General features: G+C 50.5%; 2 protein-coding genes across 2 annotated transcripts; both read right to left on the minus strand.

The window, feature by feature from the left end:
• Positions 1-423: 423 nt before the first annotated feature.
• RBM41 (RNA binding motif protein 41) lies at positions 424-11333 on the minus strand. The gene is made up of 7 exons (XM_064159624.1): positions 11266-11333; positions 8634-8750; positions 7863-8055; positions 5452-5656; positions 1894-2270; positions 1220-1367; positions 424-866 (listed from the first exon to the last, which is right to left on the minus strand). The coding sequence occupies exons 1-7, from the start codon at positions 11271-11273 to the stop codon at positions 706-708; spliced, it is 1209 nt and encodes a 402-aa protein (XP_064015694.1). The 5' UTR covers positions 11274-11333; the 3' UTR covers positions 424-705.
• A 776-nt stretch (positions 11334-12109) lies between these two features.
• NUP62CL (nucleoporin 62 C-terminal like) lies at positions 12110-20586 on the minus strand. The gene is made up of 12 exons (XM_064159623.1): positions 20260-20586; positions 19002-19381; positions 18214-18327; positions 17712-17840; positions 17026-17121; positions 16670-16775; positions 16378-16522; positions 15927-15976; positions 15683-15817; positions 14881-14992; positions 13678-13744; positions 12110-12330 (listed from the first exon to the last, which is right to left on the minus strand). The coding sequence occupies exons 1-12, from the start codon at positions 20535-20537 to the stop codon at positions 12239-12241; spliced, it is 1704 nt and encodes a 567-aa protein (XP_064015693.1). The 5' UTR covers positions 20538-20586; the 3' UTR covers positions 12110-12238.
• Positions 20587-20609: the final 23 nt, after the last annotated feature.

Raw genomic sequence — 20609 nt, forward strand, 5'->3', positions numbered from 1 at the left:
TGGGATATGGTGGGAAGCTTGCCTTGTCCACAAAAAAAATCCTCAACAGGTCAACAGACAAACCATGGCATCTGCCACAATGGTACCCTACCAGAGCAACCACCCTCCATGCCACAGGGCTTTATGGGGATCAATAGTGAAGAGCCAAGACATTTGTAACCATAAAGCACCTGTGTAATTAGATATCTGTGCAGACAGTGTCTAGATGGAAAGGTGCAACCTTCTTTCTTGTCCTAAACCAACATACCTGCTGCCACCAGACACAAAGCAGCATCCTCACCAGTCCCTGCACCAGTCAGGTACTGGAGCTCCCAGCAGAGGCCAGGACTGAACTCTGCTGACAGTCTTGCATTGCAGAGCACAGCACTCTTGGCTCCAGAAGACTTGGTCAGGACAAAAGTGAACAAACACACACTAAGGGAACACCATAATAAATAAATTTATTTACACAGCTTCCTCCCTCCTTGCCACAGAGAGCTGAGCAGATACACATGCAGAACAGGAAGAAAACGCCAGGACACCCCCTGCAGTATAAAGACAGTGCCCATCTCTCTCAAGAAGAGCCTAGTCCTCAGCTCTCTCCCTTCTCCACTTCATGATTTACGGATCTGCATGCTAACTCCCAGCAGTCCATCACTGTCCCAGTTACAGCCAAGGAGTTCCCATGCCCCACACAAGTCCACAAGGTTCTTGGTTATCCATCTCTCACTTGGCAGTGGAGTTCTCTCCATCAGAGGAAGCAGCAGGGCTGGCAGAGTCAGCCTCTGATGAATGCCCCTTGCTTTTCCCAAATTCAATCACCAGTGGCTTCCCTTGGAGATTGTACCTGTTCACCAAGAGCATGGCATCCTGGGCTGACTGAATATCTGCAACGAGAGAGCAGGGCGGGCACAAGTTACACAGTGAGTTCTGGTACAGGCACACGTAGTGCTCACACAGACAATCCTGGCTCACAGGCCCTCAGTCTACACCACGACACAGTGCACTGCTGGGACCCTCCATGCTGAATGTTGAGTACAAACGTGACCTGTAGCAGGCCACATCCCTTCCAGCTGATGAGTTCCTTTCCAGCCCAGGGAAAAGACTGTAATGCGATGGGAAGATGGAGTGAACTCTCCTCTTTCCTTCTGGAGAGCAGGCCTGGTGCCAGAGCTCTGCAGGAAGATGTGGCCCCTCGGTGGGTCAGGGAAGAAGTGAGAGGCACAAGACAGTGACTTACCAGGGAAGGTGATGAAAGCCTGGCCCCTCATCCGGCCACTCAGCAGGCGGAACTGGATGGGTGGGCTGTCCTCCTTCTGGAATCGTGCAAATAAGGACACCAGGTCCTGCACTGCCACTCGAGGGCCCAGGTTCTTCAAATACAGCACCTGTGACAGAGACACAGAGGGGCAGCCAGCCTGTGCCATGCAAACAGGCACCTGCTGCCAAGTCTGTACACTTCAAAGCTATTAATTAGTTCAGCCCCTCTGCCTTTCCAGAGTTTGGAGGACAGGTGGACATAGAGAGAATGGCAGCTCTGGACTCAAGGAATCATCATGCTTGCCTGCACCAAGTGCTGACAGCTCCAGTTATTCATAAAAGACAACATTCTCCAGTTAAGCAGTTTGAATAAAGTCACAGCTGGCATCAGCCATGCCCAAGCACACAGAGCACATCCTGACTAGTGACCTGCCAGAGCTAGGAAGGGCTGGGGTCTGAGCACAGCTCCTTGCCAGGCCAAGTTAACTTCCCTCCAGAGCCAAAGGTCCCTTTCCAGAAAGGAGGCTGCTCTTCCTTGGCTGGAAGGATCAACAAAGCACCTTGCAAGCAATAGCAAAGAGGAACCTCTGCCTGCTGAAGCAGCTTCAGGGCATGCTAGTGAGGAAGAATAAATCCTGCTTCATCTCAGCATACCTTACTGGGTTCCCCAGGATGGTAGGAAGAGAACTTGGGGATGTTCCGCAGTTCTTCCTCCGAGAGACGGTTCCTGCAGATCTCCTCTTCTGGGATAAACTCTACAGGGTTTTTGATGATCACCACCTTTGAAGGGGACTGGTGGGAACTTTCTGCAGGAAGGGTGGGACTTTTCACCTGTTCTGCCTGCTCTTCCTGGTCTGGAAGTGATGAGCCCTCAGCCACAGGCCTCTGTGGGACCAGGGAAGAGCACAAGCATGAATCACTCTTGGTAGGCTGGACTTCTTCAGGGCACTTCTTGCTCAGCAGCTCCTGGTAAACACTCTCTAGATGAACCATGGGGTCCTTTTCATCTGTTACCCTCTTCTGAGTGTCATCTAATTCATAACAGAGAAACATGGCGATGTGACTACCAATATCCTGGAAAATGCAGACACTGCAGGAAGAGACAGACAAGAGATATCCTGTTCTGACCCAGCCTCCATGCATGCATCTGCAAAGCAGGTCCTGCAGGTCAATTAAAACACAAACAGCCCCAGCAGCCAGCAAGTGCTGGTGTCCCAGCTCTGGATGAACCTGCAGAGAGCAGCAGTTCCACCAGTGCGTTGTAGACAGCTCACTTCTTCCAGAGATCTCTCCCCAGCTCATCTGCATCTTCATTTCAGCACATTCCAGTGACTCCCTCAACACACCTTCCTCCTCCTGCATGCTGCCTTTCTACACTGCAAGATGAAACAAACTTTTTGCTGCAAGGGACAAACTCCTAGGTTTAAAGGTCCATAGCATGAACTGACAAATGATACCTACTCTATTTAGTAATCTCCTCTCTTTTAGTGATCCAAGTGGTGTTTTAAGACTTAGAAGTTCCTCCTCATCTTCCATTTAATACTGTCTTACACACAAAAATCAGCCTGGGCTGGAGCTTCACGACTACATTTCCCAGCTAAAGCAGAGTGAAGCAGTTTTTGCCATTTCTGGAGAACACTTGACACTCCATCCAGAAAGCCACATTACATTAACAGGCTTGGGGACAACACTGCTGGGGCAAGAAGTGCTCTCAACCCATGGACAGGGCAGCTGGGCTCCAGTTTCACCTCACCTGCTGAGAAGAGCCTTTAAAAAGTCACTCTTTCATGCTATCTCTCTTTGCCTCCCCTCTCATCCTTGTTAGACTGCATTTAAATCAGAGAAGGGGTAATTTCTAGCCCCCCACAGGCACCTTCTGTCACTTGGCACAGTTCAGTGGGGACTTCTGGGCTCTACCAAAGCAGATGTGTCTGGGTTGGAGGGCAGAAGGGCTCTGCAGCAGGACCTTGACTGCCTGGACAGAGGGGCAGAGTCCAAGGGGATGGCTTCAATAGCTCCAAGTGCAGGGTGCTGCACTTTGGCCACAACAACCCCATACAGAGATACAGGCTGGGGTCAGAGTGGCTGAGAGCAGCCAAACAGAGAGGGAACTGGGGGTGCTGACTGATACCCACCTGAACATGAGCCAGCAGTGTGCCCAGGTGGCCAAGAGAGCCAGTGGCATCCTGGCCTGCATCAGGAATGGTGTGGTCAGCAGGAGCAGGGAGGTCATTCTGCCCCTGTACTCTGCACTGGTTAGACCTCACCTTGAGTGCTGTGTTCAGTTCTGGGCCCCCCAGTTTAGGAGGGACATTGAGATGCTTGAGCATGTCCAGAGAAGGACAATGAGGCTGGGGAGAGGCCTTGAGCACAGCCCTACGAGGAGAAGCTGAGGGAGCTGGGATTGGTTAGCCTGGAGAAGAGGAGGCTCAGGGCAGACCTTATTGCTGTCTACAACTACCTGAGGGGAGGTTGTGGCCAGGAGGAGGTTGCTCTCTTCTCTCAGGTGGCCAGCACCAGAACGAGAGGACACAGCCTCAAGCTACACCAGGGGAAATTTAGGCTGGAGGTGAGGAGAAAGTTCTTCCCTGAGAGAGTCATTGGATACTTGTGGTGGAGGGTTGCACAGGCCTCAAATGTACATGTTTACGAACCTATTCATGCCCGGACATGTTGTCCCCCCGAAGGGTGCTGCCCTGCCTATACTTGGGGTAAACAAGTTAAGGGGGACAATAGGACACAATATCCTTGGTGCCTTCCAGTCTGGGTTGCCTCCTCAGAGGTTGAAGTAAACATGTTACATAAGCTCACGCATCTAGGGTGGAGAACCCACCTGAGCCCTCTCCATATTTGGGGGTACCGGACCCTCGGACTTCACCTTATTTGGTATGTTTTGGCCTGTTGCCAAGCCCTCATTGGACAGAAGTGTGGCCCAAGGACCATCAATCGCGGGGTCAAAACTCATAAAAGGGGACAATCCAGCGTCCCTGCTACCTACCTACCTGCCTACCTGGCATCTTGCCTCTCGCTCCTTGCCACCCGCTCATCTGCCGCTTCTAGCCGCCTTTGGGGACCACTGCCGCTGCATGACCACAGCCCACGGCACCAGCCCGGGGAACTGACTAAGGCGCTCCCGGCCAGCCGCCGCTCCAGCATCACACAGTATCACAGTATCATCAGGGTTGGAAGAGACCTCACAGATCATCAAGTCCAACCCTTTACCACAGAGCTCAAGTCTAGACCATGGCACCAAGTGCCACGTCCAATCCTGCCTTGAACAGCTCCAGGGATGGCGACTCCACCACCTCCCTGGGCAGCCCATTCCAGTGTCCAATGACTCTCTCCAGACGCCGTTCCCAGCATGACCGTACCCGTGGGAACCCCAGACAGTGCACCCCAATAACTCCTGAATTGTCCAAACCCACGATATTTGGGACCATCAAAACTGACTCCGGCCAGTGAGTAACTGAGAAACTCGATCTAAGCCAGAATAACTCTCAATAGCCTACCAGTGGCACTTTCATGCCACAGACTCTCTTCCTAAATCCTTTCAAACCTTTGCTGAATTCCCAATTTGCTGTACATAGACATTCTGTAATATAATCTCGCAACCGCATACAAAGAACTTGTGTGGGGCAGCTGTAAATAAGTTTGGGGAGGGGGGATTCCTTGGGTATATATTATTAAATTATTTAAACCCTTTTAAAATTCGGCCTCATATTCCATTCCCCCAAAACCCAAATGAACCCCCACGACAATACTGGAATAGGCTGCCCGGGGAGGTGGTGGAGTCACCATGCCTGGAGCTGTTCAAGGCAGGACTGGACGTGGCACTTGGTGCCATGGTCTAGCCTTGAGCTCTGTGGTAAAGGGCTGGACTTGATGATCTGTGAGGTCTCTTCCAACCTTGGTGATACTGTGATAACCCCAGCTGCTCTTACCACGTACCTAGTTGGGCCCTGCAGTACATGCAGCACATCAATGAGATCTATGCTCTCCAAACACAGACAGGCTTCACAAGCCTCTGTATCGAACCCTTCAGAGAACCCACTCTGCTTGCTCACGCAAGAGAAGAAAATATCTCCTCCCACACGGTGTCAGAAAAGCAGCACATCTTCAGGGACAGAAGGCCAGACAGAAATGTGTTGGACTCCCACACACCCCAGCTCTCCATGCTGAAGCAAAGGCAGAAGCTGCCCCGAGCCCACAAACCTTGGTGGTAGAGCGCGCGGAGGAAGGAGTGGCGGTCAGTGCCCTGGAAGAGCGCCTTCTCGATCTCCATCTCCCGGCGGCTCAGCTGCTTGCTGCCAGCAAACCTCTGGGGCAGAGCCAGGATGCGCTGCCGCTCTTCCATCTTCTCCTGGATGGCATGGAGTCGCTCCTGCGTTGCCTCTGGGGCTGCTCCCAGCCCAGAGCCCTGGAAGACAGGCACAGTTTTGCTCAGCAAATGCCTTCTTTTCACAGACTCAGCCAGCAAACTTCACAGGCTCCAGCCCTGGTGCCCCAGTTGTTGCAGCTACAAACATGGCCCAAAGAGCAAGTCACCAAGAGGTCCTGTTAGGGTTCAACAGAAATACAATCACTCAGCAAACCTCAGATCTTGAGAGAAGTGGAGAAACAGGCCCTTTCTCCTGACCTTTCTGTGCTGCCTTCCTTTCCCTGGCCTCAGTGTCTGACGGTGCTTGTGTCCCTCTGTCCCAGCAGTCCCTGTCTCTGCCAGCTCCAGGCATTTTCTAAGGCCACCTAGAATAACAGCACAACACCCCTTTGGCATTTCTCTTGCCACACCTGTAGCATCCCTGAGCTCAAGTTTCCATCAAGCTTTTGGTTTATGATGCTGGTGTCACTGAGAGAACCTTATTTGATGAAAAGTAGATCCCAACCTGCCATTGGCACCAAAGGGTGCTGAGGACTAGACCCCTGACCAGCTTCATGCAAGTCAGCTCTCAGAAACCACCCAGCCACTGTAGCACAAGCCTTAGCTAACCTGGCTACAGGTGAGTATTCCTGCATAGATAAAGTTTCACTGCATGAGGCCTGGGCACTGCTAACATTCACCAGACATGCCCCAAGTTCTGGAGGGGCATTTCTGCTCCTACATCCACCTCTATCAGGTGAACCCAGAGAGCACTCTTTTATGGAGCTGTAGATGCATTTCCTTTTCTCAATTTGAGCTCAGGAATTGTTGTGGCAGATCCTTCTGCCTCAGGCAAGAATCCAGGCTTTCTCCCCGCACTGAGCACAATCTAACAAAGACTTTCCCAGGGGTAGCTCTGCCTTCTCGCCTGACTGCATGGGCCCACATCTGTATGGTTTCCATTCACCATTTCACAGCTTCCCTGGGGCACAAAAGGCTGTTTATACAGCAAAGCAACTCCGGGAAATCATTTGTAGTACTTTGTTTTCAGAAAAGCTGCCACTTAGCAGCTGAAAATAACAGAAGCCTGCACTCAGTACTTTGCTGAGAGCTCCAGGGGCAAACTGAGTTCCTCTGTCTCAGCTGACTCCTCTTTTCTGGGACCTCTCACTCTGGGCCTCCACACACAAAGCAGCACATTGCTACCTGACTTGGCCTTTCTCTCCAAACATTCCTCTTCTCTCACAAGCTATACGAGATGTACTCTAATGTCACTGGTTCTTTCTGTCAGAGTAATGTTCTCCTTGCTAATTTCTTGTCCTAGACATTCCAGAACTAAGTTAATATCAAATAAACCAGCTGGCACTGTTGATATTTATTTTTACTCTTAAATTATCATCACTGCTCACTAAAGCAAGGTTTAAGGAAGGCCACAGCAGGGCTAGGTTTGCATTTCAACACTAAAACAAATAATGACTTCAGCTGGAGGGTGGTAAACCTATGACTACTACAGCTTCCTCTTGCACACAGCTATCGCTCAGGAAGAGAAGAGACAGAGAGAAGGTAAGGGTCAGCCCAAGTCCTGTTCTGCACCTTTTGGTTTACCAAATTAAGAACAGGACATTCCAATACACCTGACAACCCTGAAAGCTGCTTGTTCCTTGGACAGGAAAGAAAGGGTAAAGGTAGGGGAAGGGGAGAAGCCTCTTTGGCATGGTTCTGCTGCAAACTGCACCCAAAGAGGGTGCATCACTACAATCACACATGTGGTGTGGCAGCTCTGCAGTGCTATTTTCACATGGCTGTTTCAAGTATAATTCTGAATCCCTGGAAGCATCTACAAGCCCCTGAGGAGAACACACAAACCCCTGCCTAAAGACAGCTATCCCAAGCCAGTCATGGAATAGAGAGAAGTGTCAGAATACAGAAAGGAAGAGCTTGAGGTGCTTTGAAATGTTTCATCCTTTTCCTCTTCCAGCCTTTAAATCCTTCTTATGCAAACAGGGAACACCATTTACTTGAGACCATCAAAGCAGAGACAGGAATATAATCAAGTCCTGCTGTATTCCAAAGGCCCAACTCTTGTCTCCACCACAGCTTTGAGCACAGACCATTCCACCAAAGAGAACAGGCCAGAAGAAATGCAGGATTATTCTGGCCTGAAGACAAGAGATACATGGAGCATCCATTCTTTATCAGAGGGCTTACAAAGGACTTGAACTTCTACAGCCCACAGGGTCAGTGGGATGTCACTGAGCATGCCTACCTTCCCTGTGGAAGCCCGGTTCTTCCAGAGCAGGATCTCTGAGTCAGACAGCCCCAGCTCCCGGAGAGAGGCAGTTTCTTTGTCACTCTCCTGCAGGGCCTGGAACTGTGACAGCGTCAAAGCCCCTGCAGCCTCTTCCCCAAAAGGCTTGTAAAAGGCTGCAGGAGCGAAGCATCTCCGCTTCGACTTGCACCTGTAACCCAAAGCAACAGAGCAGCAGAAACAACTTAGGACAGAGAAACTGGGGGAACAGTAAGGAGCTGGCCTCTCCTCACAACCACGCTTGCTCCTGTTGCACCCAGGCAGAGATGCTGCATTTCCAAAACACAACTGAGCCATGATCTCCCAACCTGTTTCCAAGCCCACAAGATCCCACAGAGCAGGAAGCTGCGCCAGGCACGTTGTGACACTCTAACACTAAACACTGGACAGGTGCAAACACAGGCCAGCCTCTTGAAGACAGGCTCTCCAGTCTGGGAACTCCTACATCTGGCCTAGGCAAACTGGTTATTTTCATCCAGTGGTGAGAATGAGTCACTGATAGCACTGACTCCAAGAGCCAGCAGTGCCTAACTCCTGCTGCAGTGTCTGGGCAGGAGGCTCAAACAAAGGAGGGTTTATGCAGCTGTTCTAGTAGACAGCAGCCTGTACCAAACATCTCCTGTGTGCAGAAGCCTCACTGTGAGGTGACAGTGCTGCTGGCCCTAGTATGACCAGACTCTGCTCACCAGCCTTTCCAGCAGCAACTCCACAAACCAAATCAGGACTTACTGCTCAATAGAGGCAGTGGTATCAAGCTGATGGTGAAGGAGGCTTTTCAGCTGCCTCTCTCCTTCTGTCTCCAAGTCTTCGAGGAGGAGTTCATCACTGGACAGGCTGCTGTTGACCCTGGGGCACACATGAACATAGAATCATAAAATCAACCAGGTTGGAAGAGATCTCCAAGGTCATCCAGTCCAACCTAGCACCCAGCCCTATCCAGTCAACTAGGTCATGGCACCAAGTGCCTCATCCAAGCTTTGCTTGAACACCTCCAGGCACGATCACTCCACCACCTCCCTGGGCAGCCCATTCCAATGCCAATCACTCTCTCTGCCAACAACTTCCTCCTAACATCCAGCCTATACTTCCCCTGGCACAACTTGAGACTGTGTCCCCTTGTTCTATTGCTATTGGCCTGGGAGAAGAGGCCACCCCCCACCTGGCTACAATGTCCCTTCAGGTAGTTGTAAACAGCAATGAGGTCACCCCTGAGCCTCCTCTTCTGCAGGCTGCACACCCCCAGCTCCCTCAGCCTCTCCTCATAGGGTTTGTGTTCCAGGCCCCTCACCAGCTTTGCTGTCCTTCTCTGGACACCTTCCAGCACCTCAACATCTCTCTTGAATTGAGGGGCCCAGAACTGGACACAGCACTCAAGGTGTGGCCTGACCAGTGCTGAGTACAGGGGCAGAATAACCTCCCTTGTCCTACTGGCCACACTGCTCCTGATGCAGGCCAGGATGCCACTGGCATGGAGGTGGTCAGGAAGGCAGCAAGGCAAACACTGCTCAGGAAGCACCACCTCTACAGCCTTTCTACCTCCCTGACATTTTACAGGATTTAAAAGCACAACAAGGAACAAAACCTGCTTGACTTGGCCAAAGTTCCCACTAATGCTAGTTAGAAAAGCAACAGACTTGGGCCTGCTTTGAGAATATTAAAAATACACCTCTAATAGTAACAAATGCATTTTAAAAGGGGGGGGGAAATCACACTTATTGGTGGAAAGTCTTTCTCTGTCTGTATCTGAACAGGCACTGGTAGTGTCAATCGATTAAATACAGGGAGAAAAGGAACAGGCTGGGAGGTGATCTGCTGGAGAGCAGCCCTGTGCAGAGGGACCTAGGAGGTCTGGTGGCTAACAAGTTAACCACGGCACAGCAAGGGCCCCTTGTGGACAAGAAGAACAAAGGGATCTTGGAGTGTATTAAGACGAATGTATCCAGCAGATCAAGGGAGGTTCTCCTTCCACTCTAACTCTGCCTTGGTGAGACCTCATCCTGAATACTGTGTTCAGTTTTGGGCTCCCCACTTTAAGAGGGACAGGGATCTGCTGGAGAGAGTCCAGCAGAGGGCTACGAGGATGATTAGGGGACTGGAACACTGCTTTATGAGGAGAGATGTGGGATCTGGGGCTGTGTAGTCTGGAGAAGACTGTGAGAGGGGATTTAATAAATGTCTGTAACTATCTGAGGGCTGGGGGTCAGGAGTGGGGGGACAGGCTCTGCTCACTGCTCCCTGGGATAGGACAAGGTGCAATGGGTGTAAGTTGCAGCACAGGAGGTTTCACCTCAACGCAAGTGGGAACTTCTTTACTGTACAGGTCACAGAGCATTGGAACAGGCTCCCCAGAGAGGGTGTGGAGTCTCCTCTGGAGACTTCCAATGCCTGTTAGGACATGTTCCTTTGTGATCTGTGCTAGACTGTACAGTCCTGCTCTGGCCAGGAAGCTGGACCCGATGATCTCCTTGGGTTCATTCCAACCCCTAATATCCCGTGAAAATGAGCAGCACTCAAATACGGAAAGGAAGATACTTTAGGTGCTTTCAAGTGCCTGGAAAGCTCCCTTTCCCCTTCGGGTGTCACCTGCTTTCACTCTTAACAGACACACAGACACCACTTGTCACCCCACGCACCGCAGGGACTGGTGCAAGGCAGCAGAGCCCCTGCTGATTCCTCTGTCGGAGGCAGCGCTCCTATACGGCGGGCTCCTGCCGAGCCCTGGGTGCCGCAGAAGCAGGCCTCCTATACCGCGGGCTCCTGCCGAGCCCTGGGTGCCGCAGGCACAGGCCTCCTATACCGCGGGCTCCTGCCGAGCCCTGGGTGCCGCAGGCGCAGGCCTCCTATACCGCGGGCTCCTGCCGAGCCCTGGGTGCCGCAGAAGCAGGCCTCCTATACCGCGGGCTCCTGCCGAGCCCTGGGTGCCGCAGGCGCAGGCCTCCTATACCGCGGGCTCCTGCCGAGCCCTGGGTGCCGCAGAAGCAGGCCTCCTATACCGCGGGCTCCTGCCGAGCCCTGGGTGCCGCAGGCACAGGCCTCCTATACCGCGGGCTCCTGCCGAGCCCTGGGTGCCGCAGAAGCAGGCCACCGGGCTCAGCAGGGGAACCCCACGCCAGCTCCGGGAAGCCCTTCTGAGCCGACTCGGCACCCCGAGCAGAGCTTTAAGTGAGAGCGTTCGCTGCCACGGCAGGGCTGCCGCCGGGCCCAGGAGGGTTTGGTGCCCCCGGCGGGCCCGCCAGGAGCAGCTTCCCGAGGCGTGCGCTCTCCGCCGCGCCGGCACTGCGGGAACGGCTGACACAGCTCCTCTCCGGCTGTTCTAAAATACAGCCAGAGCCCATACCGGGCCCGCTCCCCGCCCGCTCACCTCCGCATGGCTGCGGCCCGCCCGGCCTCCGCCGGCCTCCTCTCCCGGGTTCCGCCGCCACTCCAGCCCCGGCGCGGCGCAGGGGCGGCTGGGAAGCGAGCGGCGCAGGTCGCTACGGCGCCGTGCGGGCAAAGCGAGCCGGGCGGCGGCGCTCACCATGCGAGCGGCGCAGGTCGCTACGGCGCCGTGCGGGCAAAGCGAGCCGGTTAGAGGCGCTCACCATGCGAGCGGCGCAGGTCGCTACGGCGCCGTGCGGGGAGAGCGAGCCGGGCGGCGGCGCTCACCGAGAGTGCTGCTCCAGTGACTGCGGGCAGTGCCATGGCTCCTCTCCCGTGGGATAGCCCGTAGTGAGGGATGTGGAGCCCTCTGCAAGGCTCCCCTGCATGCCCCACACCAGTCTCACAAGCCCCAGTTTTCAACTGGGGCATCTAATGATTTCTAATTCTGTAGAAATTCTCCTTACGAGTACCAGCATAGAAGCAGATTATTGCCCAAAGTACAGAAAATAGCACCCCCTTCCAAAAGGGGAAGCATACCTAACCCAAATACAAGCTCCAGCCAGCACTAGAAATGTCTCTCAGACCGCAGCTCACAGCTCCACCAGACCAAACCACCCTCTTAAGAACCCAAGCTGACAACATCCCAGCTGAACAAATGACACCGAGGTGTTCAGCTGCAGAGCTACGCCCCACTGACATAGCTCAAGGGCAGCGTGTGTGCACCTCAGCAGCCTGCATGCAGTTCTAAAGAACAGACACTTTGGGGCACAAACTCTCTGCCATAGCTTCATGTAGTCTCTCACACTGAAGCAGGGGAAGGCCAGTCAGACACTGCAAAAACTGGCTTTGTTAAAAAAAAACCAAAACCAAACAAATTTTATTGCATAAGCAAAGTGTGAACTGAGTTAATTTCTGAGTCTTAGGTCCCTAAACTCTCTCCTGTGCAGATTTTAGATTAATTATCTTGGAGTATCTCAGTCAAATGTGATGCGAAAACTGCGCTCTTGTTCCTTGCGACGGCTCTCACAAACCTTTGTCACCTCCTCTACCTTTCTCTGCAACACAGCTGTGGGAGAAACAAAAGATTAGTCTTGCAGTCACCCAGAAACACAACCCTGCAGAGTTTAACCCACAGAAGGAGAAAGAAAAACATGTTGACAGCCTCTCAGATGTGGCAGTGCACGTTAAGGAGGAGAAGTCAACAGAAAGCACCGTTAACACCCCAAAGCAAAATCAGCTGCCTAAACAGCATTCTGAGACACTCAGACTGGCAAGCAGTTGGAAGAGTCTTGGGACATGTTGACACTTCTTGCCAAGCCAATTTGTTTTACTTGCAGGGCACTGCAGCAGAGAGCAAAGCAAACTGAAATATACAAGTCTACACCGAAGCTGTTTCTAATTTCATTCCTTGCAAGCTTGTCACAAGCTATTCAACATGGCTACAGCACTGTGGCAGCTTGGAGACAGATATTCCAGGTTCGTTTTTATCTCACACAGCATGCCCAACCCAGAATCTCCCAGTCACATATTAAGCAACATATTTCACTTTGTCACTAGTCAAAAATATACCACTCAAAAATGATGGCATAAACCAGCAGCCTGCTTCACTGCCTCACACCTCTTATGCTCAACTTGGAATTCAGTGCTAACTACAACAGAGAAGATTGTTGGTTTCCTCAGAGAGAGGGAGAAAGCCCAAAATGCCTTCATTTGTGGACGCAGCACTGCCCTGGGTCCATCTTCAGCAAGTCCATTTAGTGGTGGCAGCTCAGGTTAACAGCTGGATGAAGCAAGGCAGTTGCTCAGAGCTGCTTCTGCAGAGCAGATGTAATCACCTTCAGAGTACTGCAGCCACAGCACAGTGTGGCGCAGGCCGCTGCTTTATTCAGCCGTGCCCTCGTGTGGCCGCTGCCAGAAGTGAAAAATCAAACTCCTGCACAACTCCCGAATCCCTCACACTCCTTATCAGAAAACTTGCTCCTCTTTCTTGCTTCTTTGCAGCAGGCCACCATAGTACACTAGTTAAGGCTGAATCCAAGACAAAAGAGAGGCTGATAAACACACACACGTATCTCTCACCGATTTTCATACTCCTGAAAGAACCCCCCACAACATTTCAGAAGCTGAAATGTCTAACCTTAGTTTAACAGAACAAAACACAAGGTTTTCAAGTCCTCCCTTTCAAAATTGATGTATCCCAAGCAGTGCTGTTTTGTGAAACCCTAGCAGCTGCCAGGAATTACTTCTCAGCAGAGACTTTTAATGCACATCAGGAAAATTAAGCAGAGAGGACCATGTCACTCAAAGATTCCTCAAGGATCTTCATGAATTCATTTATGTTCAAAAAAACACTTGCACACATGTTACATGCCTTCTATTTACACCCCCACAAAGCTTGCAAGACAACTCTCACCTGAGTTCTGGTCAATCCACTGCAATGAATCCATGTGGGCATTCAATATTTTACAGATCTGCTGAAGCTGAGGAGAAAGAGAAGGTGCAAGACATCAGTTACCCTACACAAAAACTAAGAGCAGTAAAAGGCAGCCTGCCTGTCCCTGCCTTTGCAACAGGATGCAACCAAATTTCTCCTTTGTACAGCTCCACTAACTTGGGAGCCACTTTCTCAGGGAAGCATGTGCAGCAGCTATGCTTCTCTTTATCATGAAGGAAAAAAGTCTGGTCTAAGTTTATTGCAGTTCAGACTTAGCAAGCACCACAGCACTAATCACTGTACCCTCAGGTGCCAAAAGGGAAAAGGAATAGGGAAAAATCCTCAGTCTATAGTACTAAAAAGATTTGTTTTGCTTGAGAAAAAGCTTCTCAGCAAAGCCACAGAGAGATTGATTTAATATATACCAGAAAGAAGAGGCAATTCAGATCTTGTTTTCATGAAGATAAAAAGGTAGTCTAAGAAAAAATAACCAGCTTGGACAAAGTGTAGGTTTGCCATAAGAAGGATGCAAGGAGTGGGGCAGGTAGCAGGACTAAACATGAGTCAGGCTGGCTTATGTAGGTTTGCCATAAGAAGGATGCAAGGAGTGGGGCAGGTAGCAGGACTAAACATGAGTCAGGCTGGCTTATGCTGTGCTGGCACAAGTTTTATCAGAATAGAACCAACACAAGGACACTATGGGGAATAATGGAATCGTAGAACTAACCAGGTTGGAAGAGACCTCCAAGATCATGCAGTCCAACCAATTCCCCAGCCCTATCCAATCAACTAGACCATGGCACCAAGTGCCTCATCCAGGCTGTTTTTGAAGATCTCCAGGGACGGTGACTCCACCACCTCCCTGGGCAGCCCATTCCAATGCCAATCACTCTCTCTGTGAAGTAGGGAGTCTCCTTCTCTGGAGACTTACAAAACCCACCTGGACACCTTCCTGTGCAACCTGATCTAACCAACCATCATTAACAGGCAGGTTAGAGTAGATGACCTCTGGAAGTGCCTTCCAAGCCCTACCATTCTGTGATTCTGTGAAAGCAGAATGCCTTTCAAAGGCTGAAACTCAAGCAGAAGGGTATCCATGAGTAGACAAAGAGTTGGGACTCTTTAAATAGCTTATGTCTCTTCCCAACATGGAGGTTTTAAAAGCTGAAAGCTGGGATTTACCGGGTCGCTGGTGTCTGCTGGGCCTCTGGACGTATTCAGGTGCTCAGTGATGTCCTTCAGATCTTGTGCCATGCGCTTCAACTGAGCATCTATGTTTTCAGCCAGTTTATAGCTGCAAAACACAGGGGACCCAAGGTCAGAATATGTAAAGTGAGCTTAAGCAGACTTGCTCCTAGTCAGACCAACTCTGGACAATCAGAATTAGCTCCCACACCTCCCACCCAAGGCTCACAGATACATGAGAACAGCACCAGGACAGGCACACTTCATCACACAGATGGAGTAACTGCTGAGCTCTCTCTGTCTCTCGACAGATGCACCAAGACAGACAAGCAGTAGTGTGGAGGGATGGCCAGGAGGTTTTGTCTGGATTGTCTGGCTCCCTCACTTCTGATTGTTCAAGACTTCTCTCTCATGAGCCAAACAAACATTTCTTTTAATGATCCTGCTACTATTCAACATTTAAGGCTTACAAGGATGGTTGAGCCACACAATAGTGCACTCTGCTCTCATCACTTCTATCACTTATTACTCATTTTTACAAACTACACCAAAATTAGTAACCTCCTCCCAGACAGCTGATTAGACCAACATCCAGAGAAGTTTCCATGCTTATTCAAGGATTTTCAGTCACAGTTCCCCCATTTCTAATGTGCAACATCCCAGGGGCCATGCATAAAATAGGATTATGTATTTGACAAAGGCCATTGATAGATCAATATTCTCATGATCCCCAGGTCTGCTTTTGCTGACTGATCATCACATTAGCCTGCTGAGCACATTCCAAGCAGATTTGTCTTACGTCTTCTCCCGTTCCTCATCTGCATGCTGCAAGTAGATAGTCCCACTCTGTTCCTTCACAGACTCCTCCAGTGGGGTCAACAAGTCTTCAAGCTCTTTCTGCTGGGACAGAATGAAGTCTAGCTCCTGATCCAGTCTGAAAAGAGAAAATGTTCACTACTCAACTTGGAGGTTCTAGATCTCCCCCAGCACAAGAAGATGCAAAAAAGAAGCAAAAATCATTTCAGGTGTTCATAGTTTCTTACCTTTTCTGATCAAGTTTCACTTTCTCTACTTCTCTGTGTAATGAAGTAATCTGAAAACAGAAGGAACTTAACTGTACCACAAAGATTCAAAAGTCAAATTATAGAAGAGTGCTGGAACTGAGAAAGCCAGCAGCAAGTAAACGGCTACTATAAACAAGAAGCAAATGCAATAAAGATTTGAAGACCAAGAATTGACTATCAGGGGCTTGCCTCCTACAGCTCCACCCTAACATAACTTGTTACCACAGCATAAACTCACAGAGCAGACTTCCAAACTTCAATACCTATTAATGGACACACAGCCAGTCTTTCACAAGCATCCAGGTACCACTCACATGTATGGTTTTTGCGTGTTTTTTTTTCCCCCACAAGATGCTTACTGCATCTGGAACACTGAAGGCCTTTACAGATCCAAGCAAGCAAAACAAGGCTACATTAGACACCACTTTACCTTCTCTCCATTCTCTATCAGTGTCCGGTCCCAGGCATTCACTTGTGTAGCTTGATGGAGAAAGTGTTTCTCTTGATCTTCCAGTTCCAGGCTCCATTTGTTTATCAAACTCTCCAGCTGGGCATAAGTCATCACTGGAGGTCCACTGAAAGAAGTTCCAGACAGTACAGAACACAAGATCACAAAACAAAATATAGACATGACACTCACTTCCCTTCCTTCCACCAGATACCAGCATTAATCCTGCCTCTTGCCTCGGACAGGAAACAATTGGTTATAGCAAAAGATTCACCTGGGTGCTGTGGTGGTGATGGCAGCTGCAGAAGTCACAGCTCCAATGGTACCAGTTGTTGTTAATGGTTTAAGATTCAGAGCAAAGCCAGAAGCAGTAGTAGTGCCTGAAACAAAAAAAGAAGCACAAAGTGAACACATCTGCCAGATAGCAAATCAAGAACAGGCCCAATATACACGTTTAAACCCAGCACTGTATGAGCTCAAACAAGTCCCCCTGAGAGGACAAAAACCAAACAAAATGTCTGTCAAAAATGACTGGAGTATCAGAGCCCACCAGCCTTATCACTGCATATGGGGAGATGGAAAAGGAGGATCAGAGAGAGAAATACTGTGCTATTTCAGCATCTGTCCTACCAGTGGTGGTGCTTGTTGTGGCAGCTGTTGTTACAGGAGCTTTCAATCCAAAGCTAAGAGTTCCAAGAGTGGCTGTCCCAGTGGAAGGGGCACCAACTGTAAACAGAAGATAACAGTAAGACCTCGTGTAACATATTAAATACAAAGCCCTTTTGAAAAGCTCCACCCTGCTTGCTAACCCATCTCCATCTGATCTTTACTTTTACTAACCACTGCTCCTGTGAAGTATTATCCACATACTTGCCAGTTATTACTATGTAAGCATACAAATGTATCAGTACTTGTTCTTAGCACCCTGCACCTCCACTGTGCAGTTCTTGAACCCCAAAGCAAGAGTCAAAGGCAGACATAACCAGACTCAAGACACTGAGGTCCAGGAAACAGCAGCTACATCATCACCAGAAAGCTCAGCTGTGGCAGCACTACCACACAGAGCAACAAACAAAAATATCCCATACAGCTCAAACTGCTCCATGATGCACCTGCTGTTCTGAACAGAACCCTCCATGCCTCACCACTGCAGTTTACCAGAAACCACAAAGAGAGAAGAAGGTGGCAAACAGCCAGGAGAGCTGGGATTTTGAATTCTCTCAATCAGCATCAGCAGCTCCACTACAAACAGGCACTACCAGTCACACTGCTCATTTATTCCCTTCAGCAGATAAACTCTGCACACTGTGACTTACGCGACAGGCCCGTGGTGGTTGACGATGTTGGTGCTGAAGAACTGACTATGGATGCAAACAACATAGGCCCCGTTGAACCAAGAACAGAGGTTGTGGTGGTAGAAGCAGTTGTAGCAGCCGTGGATGTTACTGCAAGCAGAAGCAGCACAGTACAATCATGCTGGAAACGTGATACAAATCTACCTACCTACACCAGGTTTGTATGGATGCACGAATCTGAAACTAGTTTTCCTCTTACTCATCTCTTTTCCTATGTGCCCTTTACCTGTGGCTCCCTGTATGCTCCAGCAACAAGTACAGAACAGAAACTGGCAGAGAGAAGGCAATAAAAAAATACAGAGGACAATAGCTGTATGAGCAGATTACTTATGTCATTGCAAATCCAGTATCACAAACACTTCTAAGCTCATCTCCAGACCCTAGTTCAGAAAACTATTCCTGGGAGGACAGCAGATCCACAAGTTCCTGAGCAGTTACTTAAAAAAAACAAGTCACTTCCTACCTCCAAGTTTGGCTCCAAAGGACAGAGTAGGCCCCTGGCTGGTGCTAGTGGCCAATGCTGCTGTGGGTGCACTAGTAGTGGTTGCTGTCGAAGACAACAACCCAAAGTTTAGACCTGGAACAAGGAGCATAAAATGAAAAGGCAAATCTTTTACTACAGACACTGTAGTTTCTACCAGTCACAGCAACAGTCAAGTCAGAAGCAATCAGACACCTGTTGTAACAGGTGTAACAAATACCCTGCCTTATCAAGGAAATGAAGCAGAGATAACAAGCACATCACGTAGAAAGATTTTCAGCCTCACCACAGAGCTGATGACCTTCCACTGAAGGCCTCCACTATCACCAACAATCTGAGCAGAAGCTACAAACTGAACTTTTGCCAGACCCTGTGGGAGTGGGCAGGTTCTTGCTGTCAGGGAAGCGAACAGCAGCAAACAGCACCATGAGACAAGCGCATCCTGTGGTGATCCCTCTCCACCACTCTGAGCCCTTTCTCTCTGCACCAGCAAATATTCCACAAACGTTGAAGAAAGGCTTCAAATGCAGCTGGCATTCTGCACATATTGGCAAGAATATTTCTGCCTCACTCTCCAAACCAAAAGGCTAAGTAGCAGTTGTTACTCTTCCTCCCTGGACTGCTACATCAGAAAAAAACACATTCCAGAGACTCACTTTGTTTCACATCAGCAGAAGCAGGGAGGCTGCACAACTTCCAAACCATCCCCAGCTACCCTCCATGCTAACGGCCTCCTGACTACAACCACCATTTCAAGCCCTGGCACTCACCTGTAGACTGTCCCCCAAGGCTGAAGGGAGTTACTGACTGGGTCACAGTTCCTAAGGTAGCAGTAGTAGTGGCAGCAGCTGCAGGTGCTGCCCCAAAGGTCAACCCTGTGGATGCTGCTTGTGGAGCTGCAGTACCAATGCTGAAGTTGGCTGTTCCAGCCTGAGTTGTGGTACCACTGGAAAAAGTAAATCCTCCAGTTGTCCCAGACTGAGCCGTAGTGGTGGCTGTGCCAGCAGATCCAAACACGAAGCTAGAAGGGGCTACTGCTTGACTTGAAGGCACGCTGGTTGCTGCGGTGTTACCAAAGCCCAAGGTCCCCGTCATTCCAGGAGCCTGACTTGCAGTACTGCCTCCAAAGTTTACTTTTGGTGCATTTGCCCTAGAAAAGGAAACAAAGAAAAGAAACCAATCTGTGTGAGATATACATTCAGCCAAGCACTGAGATTGCTTTCTTACAGGCTATTTGCTGGCAGCAAAAAACACCTTTCAAAGACATGTGCACTTGACCAGGTTTATGCTCAGGTTTTAACTAAGCCCATAGCACATCTCTTGTCAGCTGCAATCCTCCCCCAAGTCTCTCTGTTCACTTAATTATCCCTCCCACGACCAAGCAGCATAAGTTGCTTATTCTCTCAGCTCCTAAGCATCACTTACAATCCCCCACCTAGTCCCCACTTCACTGCCCTTTCCACTACTCCCGTCTGGCAAGCTTCAACAGCAGCAGCTCTGAAGCATCACTTCAAAGCTCACAACTTTTCCTAAAGACGAAATGGTTCCCATTTGGCTGGAGACACATTAATGAGCAGTTGAGATTTGCATCAGGAAGGGCAAGACATTGTGTTCAGGCACAAAGGTTTATTCCTTCTTCACATAAGCACCACTACCCCAATTACAGTATCACAGCATCATCAAGGTTGGAAGAGACCTCACAGATCATCAAGTCCAACCCTTTACCACAGAGCTCAAGGCCAGACCATGGCACCAAGTGCCACGTCCAATTACAGCCTCAAGCGTGGAGCTGCTTGTTTTGCGGATCCGAAAGAAGGCAACGCTACCAAGAGAACACGCTGAAGGCTTGGCCCGATGTGCTATAGCGCAGAGGGAGCTCTAAGGCACAAGAGCTACGGCTCTGCTCCCGTGGGAAGGACTTGCAAAGCAAGGAGAAAGGCATCATCCACTCGTACCCTCCAGCAGCCAGGCCCACAAGGCAAAGCCAGCACCCCCACCCTGCAACCAGCGGGTCGCGGCGCCTCTCACCCCAGCGGGAACACGTTCGCAGCCGGGGTCGCGGCAGACGTGGCCGGTGTCCCGAAGCTGAAGCCGGCGGGCTGCGCCGCAGTGCTCGGCCTGCTGAAGGAGAAGAAGGCGGCAGGCTGGCTGCTGGCGGCCGTCTGCGCCGCGCTCCCGAAGTTGAAGCTCCCCGAGGTGGCAGGCGTGGAGAAGGAGAAGCTGCTTGTGCCGGTCGTGGCGGACGTCTTCGGCGTGCCCAAAGGGAAGCCGCCGCCCGAGCCCGACCCAAAGCTGAACTGGCTCATGGCGGCTGCGGCCTAGGAGAAGCGGAACACACAGGCAGGAGAGCGAGGCCCGGTGACGCGCACTGCGCGACC

Source organism: Pogoniulus pusillus, chromosome 19, assembly GCF_015220805.1.
Source record: "Pogoniulus pusillus isolate bPogPus1 chromosome 19, bPogPus1.pri, whole genome shotgun sequence".
Lineage (NCBI taxonomy): Eukaryota > Metazoa > Chordata > Aves > Piciformes > Lybiidae > Pogoniulus > Pogoniulus pusillus.

What these genes read in the sequence shown, in the direction of transcription:
- RBM41 (XM_064159624.1), bottom strand. An exon ending in ATCCTGGGGAACCCAGTAAG is followed by an intron (nt 1,368 to 1,893) that starts GTATGCTGAGAT and finishes TCTCTGTCACAG; the next exon opens with GTGCTGTATTTGAAGAACCT. An exon ending in GGCTTTCATCACCTTCCCTG is followed by an intron (nt 867 to 1,219) that starts GTAAGTCACTGT and finishes CTCTCGTTGCAG; the next exon opens with ATATTCAGTCAGCCCAGGAT.
- NUP62CL (XM_064159623.1), bottom strand. Translation starts at nt 20,537, where the DNA reads ATGAGCCAGTTCAGCTTTGGGTCGGGCTCGGGCGGCGGCTTCCCTTTG. An exon ending in TGATAGAGAATGGAGAGAAG is followed by an intron (nt 15,977 to 16,377) that starts GTAAAGTGGTGT and finishes TTCTGTTTTCAG; the next exon opens with ATTACTTCATTACACAGAGA. An exon ending in GTGAAACTTGATCAGAAAAG is followed by an intron (nt 15,818 to 15,926) that starts GTAAGAAACTAT and finishes TTCTCTTTTCAG; the next exon opens with ACTGGATCAGGAGCTAGACT.